The following is an 11,556-nucleotide window of genomic DNA, read 5'->3' as shown; positions in this document are numbered from 1 at the left end:
CATGACAAGTCCCAATGTTTTTCTTTCTGAATGTTGTTATCTTATTGTGCTTGAAATATACATGCGCATGTTTTACAAGAAACACCTGACAAAAGGGGTCAGACAACTTAAGGAAAGGGATCTCGCAGATTGATCACTTTCTAGTTTCAGAGAAAAATTACAATACATAAAGCAAGTAATTTTTATTACAAGATTGCTTGCTAAAAGCGAGCGATCTGAGTAAATGAACAATATGGTCCCTGGTGGGCTGCACCGGGTTGCTTATGATTTGTCGCATGCAGGTGGGTGCTTCAGCTACCGGGACGAGTTAGTATGATTGTTTACAGTATTTATTTACAATACGAGTGAGTACGGCTGGGTGTGTTGAGTGTCCGGGCGGGGAGGTATGGTTTCGGCACCGGAGGTGTGGTTTTGCCTTGGGCGGGGTGAGTTCGGGCGGTGGCTGAGTGTTATGTACTTGGTGGAGTGATGTGCGGGCGTTGGTTATGTATGTATGTTGTAAGACCTGTGATGGTCTGTTATGTAGGTGTTGGGTGCGGGTGATGAGCTAAGCAGGGGGAAGGGGAGGATGCGGGACTTAGGCAAGAATTCAGAGGCCAAAAACCTGGTCATCGAGGTGTTGCTGGAGACGCAGGAAATTTCTTAGTTTTGGGCGGAGAGTAACCCCTCTGCGTACCATAGTCCGCCCCCGCCATGCTATGTATAGTATAGTGCGGAGTAGTGGCCATAGGTGGGCAGTGTATACATGAGCAAATTTAGCTGGTGATCTATTTACAAGTGTGGCTTACACAGCCCTCTGGTTGCTATGGAGTCTTCTCAAGTGACCTGCACAGCTTTCTGTATTGCTGTGTAGTCTGCTTGATTGACTTGCACAGCCCCATGGTTACTATGCCGCTTTATTAATGTGGCTTGTGGTTGCTGGGTTACTGTAATAACTGGCTTGTGGTTGCTACACAGCTGCATATGAGGCTGGCTGGTTGCTACGCAGCCACATATATATGTAAAAGGGTAGTATGTAAGCTATATACATGCAGTTTTGTAAAACTGTGTATGTAAACTGAAGGGAGTGTGTGTATCAAAAGATGGTGTAATGTAACACTACATATGTAAACTAGAAATTTTTGAATTTTTCCATCCAGAACTAAAGTGTCTACCACACCGGCCCAGCGCATAACCCATCAGCAGCCCAAGCAGTTGGCTTGTTCTCAACGGATCTTATTTGCTTTTTGGCTACGTTTACTACAATCATTCTTTTTGCTATCAAGTTCATCTCAAGGTCAAAAAATTAATATAGCATTGATGTCCCATATGATTCACAAAATAAAACCAAATAGAAATGAGGTAAATCAGCATTCATGTTGATGGGGTCAAATCATAAAATATCACAGTACCGCTTCTTCCAAGCCATTGTTGATGTACGCACTGAGAAAGCTCCTCCAATTGGTCCTTGGCAAAACTAATCAGCTGCAGATGATGGTGGTTGTTAAATGTAATGTTAATGCTGAATTTTTTTAGAAGAGGTTGAAAGCTTGAAATTGCCAATGGAAAAGTGCCTACTTCATTTACCCTTCTTTTTGGGATTGCAACGGCAGTTGGTATCTGTTGAAGGAACCAGCTGAGATTGAGCTGGGCCATGAACAAACTTACGCCAGTGGAGGCCTTTTTACACAATAGAAACATGTGAAACATGTTTCTGTGGAACTTCTTAGCTCAAAGCCCTAGGCAGTATTGACAGTACGGGCCTTGGCAGCTCATCCTATTGAGCTAGAGACACCTGACTTAACTAAGCCTCCCGGGACCGGGGGTGCAGAGCACCCCAAACTTAACACAAGCGTACCCTCCTCGGGGGAGCGTAGCGACCTCCAAAAGAGGGACTTGCCTCTAAAGTTGCGTGTCTCGCCCTACAGGATCGAGAGAAATGGCAGGGAGGACCCTACGCTCCCCCATTTTCCCCAATATCTCCCTGTTTCCTCTTGATTCATCCCGCGCCCTTTGCACCATTGGCATGGCAAGCTTCTTAGCTTATTTTCCCCCACTTCAAACTCCCCCGTATCCATCCCCCCTTGAAAGAAATGTCCTGTAAATGTTGTTACATGGTGGATTTCTGTACCCAATCCCCCCCTTCAAGCCCGCGCGGGCTCAGGGAATTTCAAATTTTGCGCTCAAAAACCGCTGGATCACCTCTCCAGAACCACTTCACAGTAGGTGGAGTGGGCTAGTAATTATGTGTGTCAGCTAGGTGAAAAACTGTAAAATGGAAGCTGAGATTGCAGGCTACAAGTCTGTCTACTCAGATTTTTTCTTAAATAAAAACAACATTTTTAAAAACATTTTGAAAATAAAATATGTGTTTTTTTGCCAGAAATTCTCGAGTCTGTAGGGCCAATGGTGTGACTTTAGAGGTAAGCCTCTCCTTCGGAGACGCTCCGCGCCTCCTCGGAGAGGCTTTGTTAAGCTCGAGAGCACCCCGATGCGGAGCATCTCCCATTCCCAAGGAGGTCGCGCTTCGCGCCAGCCCCCAGGCTGTACCATGGCCCTGCGAAGCGAGGGACTTGTGATAAGTCAGAGAGACACAGCGATGGAAAGCGGATGTGGACTGATATGTACTTTATGTGTACCTCCCCTTTAGCCACCAGGGGAAACCCTTACAGGTGTTGGTAGCGCTTGAAACCCTTCCACATCCAGAAGCCCAGGGTTCTACTCCCGGATAGGGAAAACCAAAGGAGTCGTTGGCTCCGGCCGCCTCCTACTACCGCCATCTCGAAACAGGAGAGCTCTCCTCCCTCATCTTCCCATCGCTGTAGCCTCCTTACACATAGCCCCCAAGGTTGTTCGGCTGTTCAGCCGGCGGGGAGAGAGATGATCGAGGCGGCTTTTCTTGGTTGGATCTAGTAGGCTCGGACATTTTAAGGTAAGTAATGTTTATTGCGAGCCTAACGCATTGCCAAACCGAGGGGGCATATGCGTTTAGATGTGAGGGAACAGTCGACGCATGCAGGGTGGGTTATGTTGTTTGTGGTAACCAATTGCCTGTGGCAAACTCCTGAGGAGAATTTTCTCTCTCTCTCTCTGCAGAAGAACGCTTTGGGGATCGGTCTCGTTTATGGGGTGTTTGATGGATACATTTTCGAGGGCAGTAGATTTTGGAGGGAACTACATAGATACATCGATTGAGGGGAGGGCACTGGGTAACTTCTTGGAGGGCGCCAGGTAAAATTCAGGGAGCTGGCGCCAGCTGGAAACGTCCACTTTTTCACTTCAATCCTGAATGCGCTTCCTGTACCCCTCCTGTGTTGATGGCCGGTTCCGGTGATGGGCTATCCACCCTGTGCCGATGATTTTCTGTTTCCTCCGTGGCCCCTTGCCCCTTGCCTCAACTTGACAGTCGCTTCATGACGATCATCAGCAAAACCTACATAACAGCGATGGGCGAGAGGAAGTCTTGCTGATTTGCACGTACGATTTGGGCTCGACATATCCCGGGCTCGACATATACCGACAAGTACGAGATAGGCACTGTGTAAAAATATTTATTTACAAGCGACGTGTCCGAATGTTCCTGGACTTTGGACGAGAGGGGCAGAGCAAGTTGCATGGCCTGGGCTCACGAGGTCATCTGGCTGGATTATTTTAGCATTGAGAATAGCGATTCGTGGCGAAACCGGTGCGAAAGACTAGATCTCGTCGCCACTCGTGCACAAGTCCACGACATCCACGACTGCTTTGCCTGGAGCGTGACCGTTTACACTATATGTGATATGTGGTTCCGCATAGGTCAGATGGGGAGGATACGATTGGATTTTGGAGACAGTGGAGTGGGCTCCATGTTCGTCCACTCATTGGTGACATCATTCTGCTATGAAGAGTGTTTTTGCCGATGTGGCATTTTCACAGCCTCTGACTAGCAGGTCTGCATAGGAGACTCGAGCCCAACTGGCATCATTGCTTAGGGTTTCTGGTTCATCGATACATAGAAAAGTACCATGTCTCTTTCGATGATAAATCTTTCAAACGGCGTTGGTCAATCGCTCCCTTCTATGGGCGACGGCGGGCGATAGGGTGATGTGCGGCGAAGATAAATATTGAGTTTCGGAGTAAAGGAAAAAAATATCGGTGTGAATTTATTTATTTACAGCTGTTGTAATGCGTTGTTCAACCGCTTTTTGTAACCCCACAGTGATGGCACACAGCAGTGGTTGAAATGAACTGTCTGCTCGCCAAATCAGCCCAACTTTCAAAATTCAAGCCTCCTCCAGGAGTTCGGTTCCATCCACCCATCTTTCGGACGGTTCATCGTGGGACATGAGTCCATGACTCATCGGGGAGACCTCTCAAGAGCCCTGCCCGTTACCATGCGGAGGCGTCTATCCATCGATGATCGAAGGTTTGACGGATGTGGACCTTCTTTTGGAGACTGTAGTGTGCCCGCGGGCACAACGATTTTCTGAACTTTAGGCAGAGTCGCAGACACATTTTCTGTCATCTGGAGTTCCTCTTCACCGTTGAAAGTTGAACCTGTCAACTCTGCACAGCTCTGCACCGGATAAAACAAAACCGAGAGAATTCTTCCCAAGGATGAAGGAGCCCGAATTATGCGCTTGAGTTACAGAAACCTGCGTCCAACTTAAAACAACCCTTGTACATAACTTTATCATGTTCCGGACAAACATTGGGTGCCAAAAGATCCATGTCAAGACTCAAATCCAAATCTTGATGGTCTTCTTGAAACCTGGCCCGGGATTTGCAACTTGATCAGGTTTTCCATTCATGCAAGAGCACAGATCAAGTCCAGAGGGGCATTCACAGGTGTTCACTCGTAAGCTGGCTGGGAAAAGACAGCAGCACCTCATTCTCAGCGATTGGCGTACACTGGCGTACATGTATGTAACATGAATACGTAACAGCTGCCTCTTCGTTCTGCCAAGCTGAGTTTGAAAAGGTTTGATGATGTGTTAACGCGTGGAAAGAGGCAGGAGAAGGAAGACACCCATAAATAGGTCAATTTAAATAGAAGAAAAACACCTGCACATCTTCTTCAAGCATCAATCCCATTTGGCTTGAGTAAAATATGCATTGATGAGGGTTGCAGCCCTTCGAATTCCATTTCATAATCTTTTTCTCTGCAGTTTCCAATCAAGAAAGATGAGCACATCCTGCCTAACAGCCCCCCAAAACTATCACCCAGAGCCAACTGAACAACAGCAGAGCTCTACCTTGAGGGACATCACCGCCCGTCTTATGTATCCATCCAGGAGTTATGTGAGGCAGCTGGCTGGAAGTCTTCTGCCATTGGAATTTACATAAACATATCCCTCAGATCCAGAATATAACCATTCATCCACCTTCACGCCCGGCTCTCAGAGCCGTACATACCCAAACTCCAACTTGTTTTCTCGGCTTTGCCATTCTCTGAATGGTGAATGGGCTCATAAACAAGGGCGCGTTGATAGTGGTCCTCTTGAAGCGGCCATCGGCACTTCGTGGAGCTGTCGGCTCGTGAACTTTCCCTTGAAAGCAGAAGTCGTGACGTTACATATGAATCAGCAGATCAAGAAGGAAACAACACCAACACATGTTTTATCATTAGACTGGAGTCTACATTCATCATGATATTCGAGTGAAAATGTACGTGTTGTACCACTCTATGCAATACAAACGCTCGAGTGCATCCGTCTGCGCCGTGGGGGACGGCGTAGCCAGATCGGAGCCACTTCCCGGGAGCTGGGCGGGTGGTCGGGTGGTCGATGGAGTGCAACTCTTTTCTTCTGTCGGCCATCTTTTCCTTCTCACAACAACCCCACTTCGCCGAGGAAGCCTCCCCAGCAGGCGCGCTGGCTGCCTCCGCTCGGAACGCATCGGATCTCTGATATCACAATATCTGCAGCCTCCATCGACTCTTCTCTCTCCCTCTCTCTGTCTGTCTTCAGAGTTCTGTCCCTCCTGCATCAGAGCCTCCCATGTATTTACTTATGTAAACAAATACTTGCATGTATGTCTTGCCTGCCGTGCTCGTCCGATACTTGGTGTGTTGCATGACTGGGTATGTATCTGTGTGACTGACTGGCTGCCTTGTTCTAATCACCATGCTTCTACACCATCTCCCCCAACTCCCGGCGCTCGCTATGCCCAACTGTCTTCTGCTTCCTCCACCGGCCATTCCTGCGACGCGCCGTCTCTAGCAACCAGATAAACATGCCCTCTCCCAGAGATCCGCCACCCGCCAGTACAACGCGACGGTACTAACTCCTCCTACAGCTCGAGAATACCGACTAGCATCCTCCCAGTACCACCACAACTCAACTCACACTAGCACCATTCCTTCACTCATCTACACTTCTATCGTCTCCGTCCCCCAGTCACGACTGCCTCGCCTACGAACAATATACGCAAAACATCTCCTCAAGCGGTGCCCTTCTTCCCTCCCTGTCTACCAAACCTCAGTTCGCAGCTTCTTTCATCAGCAACAACCACAAGTGTCGAGTGGTAGTCACCCCAGCTCAGCTCGGCCCGGTCCCAACTCTACCCGATCAGCGTCCATCTCTCTCCGCGCGCTCTCTCTCTCTCTCTCTCTGCCATATAGGGTGCATCGTACAAAGCTCGGATTTCGAACACTCACTCATGTTGACCAGACCAATTGGCCCCCGTCCTTCTTGCAGTCTTTCTTGTCTATAAAAACAGGCCATCAGACCCACTGGCCGCCCCTCTCGCGTCACAACATCGGACTGTCATCTTCGTGCAACCCATTTCTTGAATAACTCGTCAGGTGTTTCTTATTGTAACCATCGCCCTGCTCTTTTCCGGCCCCCAAATACTTTGCTCCCCCGCCCCCTTACTCCGTCTGCTGAGACCTGGCACTGAGCAAGTCTCTTGGATATATATATTTATTTATTTACGTACTGTGCTCGTTTGTTGGATGAGCAGTACTACTATTCTAGCACCGTCTTGAGCACTTCCAGCTCAGTCGACCCCTCCAGAATCCACACCCCGCTTGTTTCTTTCGTCCAACTTCTATACCCCCCTCAACCGGCCCCTGCCCATCCTCTCCTCCTCCGATACTTGCGTTTGTTTGTCCCACAGTTGTCGTCAACGTCCATCCATCTCCAATGGCCACCTCCCATTTTGTCTCCTCTTCTCCTACCCCTGCTCATCATCTACCCCACCCCTTCCGTCACTTGGAGGCCCGCCCTTCCCCATTTTCCCCGGCCAGCGGCTCTCGACGTCACCAAACCCATCACGCGCAGCACGAAGATCACGAAGCTGATGAGTATCTTCGATCGAGCCCAGCCGGATCCGAAGGGTGCGTCGAAGCGGAGGACCAGGCAGAGTACTACGACGACCGAAGCCCAGAAACTGACGAGCTCGAGGACGAAGACCAAGCTGGCATGATGGACGAGCACGACCAACACGCTTCTGGGTGCGAATACGACGACGGAGAGGGCGACGAGGAAGAGGAATCAGAGGAGGAGGAGCCAGCTGAGCAAGCCATGGACGAGGCTTTCAGCCCAACATTAGATGCCTCGTTTGCAACGTCCATGTAAGATATTGGCATCTCTTCATCCCTTCCTTCGGCGGTCAACCTACTTGAGGTCACAAAATAAAAACAAAGTATTCACCCAAAATATCTCCACATTCCCTAGGTCAATCGCTACCGCCCCTCCCACTCCGTCTCCCAATCCATATGGGACCACATTCCCCGAGAGCGTCAGGAATTCAGTCAGCAGGAAGAACACCTTTCTACCCGCACATCTCTTCGCGCCCAACCCGAATGCCATGCCTCCCTCCTCTTCTCCGTATGCCATGGACATCTCACCCGCCCCTGCTCGACGCTGCAACATACCGAGAAACTCACTACAGACAAGCAGCTTCCAAGCACACCACCCGGACGACCCATTTGCAGGAAGCCCCTCTCGCTCTCAACCCAAAACTCTCTGGAAGGCCAGCCCGACCACCAGTGAAACCCGGCGGACGATTGGCCTGAGGAAAGCGCTCACCCGTCCGCAACTCCCCATCGACACAAAATTCGTCGCGTCGGGTAGAGCTGGTCAGAGATCTGTAAGTTTTTTTACACATTTCCATTCCTCTATCAAAGAATCATTAGCTCTCGGTTTCTGCAAAAAACAACAAAAGAAAAAAGAAAGAAAAAAAATAAACGCGATTTACACGGCCTTGACTCATTCGGGATGCCTACTCTCATTATTCAAGCCACCATGTCCATTGGCTCGGGCCAGCAGTGATGGCATGGATATCGATTCTCCCAGCTATACCCAACCGAACCATGGGGATGGCAATGACGCCCGCAGCTCCCATATGAGCTCTGATGACCAGGCGACTGGCACGTCGCGTCTAATTCAGCGGACCTCGCGCTCGGCAAGCCAAAGCAGTATTGGCAAACGCAGCCGATCTGATGAGGACGACGACCGGGAGCACCTATCCTCCCGTCCGAGCAGCAGCGGCAGTAATGGCCGCCAACTAGCTCCTCAGAAACGCATCGCGAGTCCCCCAAGGTTGTCTCTTCCAGCGCACTCTCAAGGCAGCCGTCTGTTTGCGCCTACACCCACCTTACCCGCCGAGGAGAATCGCTCATTCTCACCCTACTTTTCGTCCTCGTCACCAAGTGAGAACATGAGCCCAAGCATCAAAGCGGCTGCGAAGTTGACCCTGGGCCGCAAGGCTGGCGAGCGATCACTATCGGGATTTCACTTCCCGACTTCCAAACCCCACCTCCCCTCGGCCCCCATTCTCTCCAGCAGCCGTTCTCAACAATACGGCAAGGGCAGTCTAGGCTCTGCCTCCGGAAGCAGCATCGCCACCCGGCGCGCTGGCTTAGGTGTTGTACAGAGTAGCGCAACACTCTTCAGTCGCCATCAATCCGCCTCATCCTCCTCAACCGTCGTCAATCGCCAGCGGGATGCCATCGGAAGGCCTGCCTCCAAGTCTCGCCGGGCGATGAGCTTCGCTGCCGGCCGAGGTAAGAAGCTGGATCTTTTGCTGCAAAGTAACAGCATGGCCGTCGACCTCGACGAAGAAGATGAGGAGTCAGACATGGATGCCAGCTCCACGTTCAACTGCTCCCCCATGCCCCGAACCGCCAACCCTCTGGTCAGTGGCACCTGGCCCAAGTCTTCCGAAAGTCCGATCCGCCCCAACAAGAGCAGCAGCTGCATTGACTCGATGCACCACTTGACCCGGAAGTCTTCTGCACCTGGTCCTTCGGGCTCGAGATCGTTGGCCCCACCTCCCTTCAACCACGGTATGGCCGACCAGAGTCCCACCCGGCCATTGATCGCTACTATCGGCGCGGCGGTAGAGAGTCCTGTGGGGATGGCGTTCAGCGAAAAGGAGCGCGCTGGGAAGATCCTACCTTGCCACAAGGTATCCAACGACGGCCTGATGCGTATCTCCCCCCAGACGATGAACCGACTGCTGGAAGGGGAATACGACGACAGCATTACCCACAAGGTCATTGTGGACTGTCGCTTTGGGTACGAGTACGAGGGTGGGCACATCCGTTCGGCCATCAACATCCAGGACAAGAAAGCGGTCGACAAGATGCTTCTACAGGGTGGACTGTTTGCACGCGGGGAAAGGGACGTCCCTCTACCCAGCGAATCCGGCAAGGTGGACTCGGCTGGGCAGAGGAAGAAAGTGGTAGTAGTATTTCATTGTGAATACTCTGCCATGAGGGCACCGACTGTGTACGTAAACCAACCATCCTCTCATTTCCCTTTGACCGCGGCACCCGAGGCTCATTTTCCCATTGTTGTGCGACCCTTTAGTGCGAAGCATCTTCGCGAGCAAGATCGGCACAAGAACATGCCCCACTACCCTGCCCTGCACTACCCCGAAGTGTACATCCTGGAGGGCGGCTACGCCCAATACTTCGTCCACTCTCCCCAGCATTGCGATGGGGAGTATGTGAAGATGGATGACCCGAGCCATCGAAGCGACCGCCACGCCGACTTGAACCAGTTCAGGACGCGTGAGAGCTCGACCTTCTCGCGGGCTAAGAGCTTCACCTTCGGCGAGAACAAGAAAGTGGCCAAGAAAGGGAAGAAGCCCGTCTTCCTCATCGGCCAGACTCGCGTCGAGTCCCACCGGCAGCGGGATATCTTCGGAGCCAAGCCCAGTAACGAAGGCTCCTCCCAATACTCCAGGATCGTCGAGGAAGACGAGGAAGACATGCCCGGTCACCTCCCCGAGACGCAATAGTCTCCCCAACCCCTTCGCTCGGGTTCTCCGTCCCTTCCGAGCAACTACCACCCGCCATCCCCCATGGCTTTTTAATCGAAAAACAAAACGCGAACCAAGAAGTCATCTCGCACATAACTTGGTGGACCACTAAGTTTACGAAACCAAAAAAAAAAATCGGCCCGCCGATACCGATCTCCAACGGCTTGCTCCTAAAATTCACCGCAAGTGATCTTTACGCTGTACTGATATGTTGAATTCCCCCCTCGTCTCTATTCCCGTTCTGACGATCTATATATATCCTTTCCGAGCTGTGTGACACTAGTACCCCTTTTCCATATATATTATTATACCACCAAAATATTTGCCCTCCGCTCATTCCCTTCCATTCCCTCTTCACACAAACATCATCAACGCATTCCCACCACCCCCCACTTACACGTATCGAAATGTCCACTATATTCCCGCCACATTTTTTGCTTGTCTCATTGATGTGTGTTTATTCCGCTTTCTTTCGGGCTCTTTCTGGTTCCTCTTGCACTTCGTATAACTGTTGTTGTCCAAAGCGATCGGAATACATAGATATACATACATTTGGGTTTGCTTCTTTTCCTTCTTCACACCAAACGATACCCTAGTTTCTCATGTTTATCATTATATCATTATCCCTTCTACGTTTTTTTCTTTTTTTTTTTCTTTTTTTTACTTTGTTTCTTCTTATTTAAGTTGAATACCATAAGGTCCCGAACTGTTTCAGTATCCCTTCAAATTCTTCCTTTTCTTTCTTTTCTTCCTTCAACCTTAAAGGTCGAACTCCTGCAAGAAGCCAAAAAAAAATGATCGCAAGACCACCGCGTGGGCAGCCTTTGGCCCCCGCTGGATCTGCGATGGGGGAAACATCCCGACTCCAAACATCCTCCTTCTTATACCCTTCCGGCAATTCCCCATGAATGCAAACCCGCTCCTTGTCCTCAGCGAAATCCTTTGCACTCGACGGGTTTAGCATTCGACATGCACCGCGCGCATTTGATCTGTTCATACTGAATGCTATAGGCGGTATCAGACAACGGAACTTTACAATGTCTCGGTCTTGCCATGGTTCCAATCACATTTTTCGAATGGTCACCGGTTGAAACTGGAACAGTGCAGAGACGACAGGCCTCAGGCGCTTTGATATTGCGCAACATTTGTCGCGAAGCTGCCTAAGGTTTCCCCTCTCCTTTGGTTCAGCATTGCCTATTCCGTATATTGCATTTGGTAAAACATCCAAACCTTTTGTTGTTGACATTGGTCACCCTCTGTTGTCATGGGCCTAGGTCCGGCTAGCGCTTCATACTGATGACGCTCAATCAATATTTTATAAATTGA

At 50.3% G+C, this 11,556-nt stretch overlaps 2 protein-coding genes across 2 annotated transcripts; one reads left to right on the top strand and one right to left on the bottom strand.

Moving 5' to 3' along the window:
• Positions 1–3,674: 3,674 nt before the first annotated feature.
• PtA15_7A585 (uncharacterized protein) lies at positions 3,675–5,776 on the bottom strand (the record flags this gene model as incomplete). Its single annotated transcript, XM_053171206.1, has 2 exons — positions 3,675–3,747; positions 5,658–5,776. 2 exons carry the CDS (start codon positions 5,774–5,776, stop codon positions 3,675–3,677), a joined length of 192 nt encoding a protein of 63 aa, XP_053022411.1.
• A 211-nt stretch (positions 5,777–5,987) lies between these two features.
• PtA15_7A584 (uncharacterized protein) lies at positions 5,988–10,209 on the top strand (the record flags this gene model as incomplete). Its single annotated transcript, XM_053171205.1, has 7 exons — positions 5,988–6,023; positions 6,180–6,283; positions 6,357–6,532; positions 7,078–7,414; positions 7,638–8,052; positions 8,203–9,695; positions 9,777–10,209. The coding sequence occupies 7 exons, from the start codon at positions 5,988–5,990 to the stop codon at positions 10,207–10,209; spliced, it is 2,994 nt and encodes a 997-aa protein (XP_053022410.1).
• Positions 10,210–11,556: the final 1,347 nt, after the last annotated feature.

The sequence above is a fragment of the Puccinia triticina genome, chromosome 7A (genome assembly GCF_026914185.1).
Source record: "Puccinia triticina chromosome 7A, complete sequence".
Taxonomy (NCBI): Eukaryota; Fungi; Basidiomycota; class Pucciniomycetes; order Pucciniales; family Pucciniaceae; genus Puccinia; species Puccinia triticina.
Note: the sequence above shows the minus strand (reverse complement) of the source record. Positions and strands in the feature narration are given on the sequence as shown.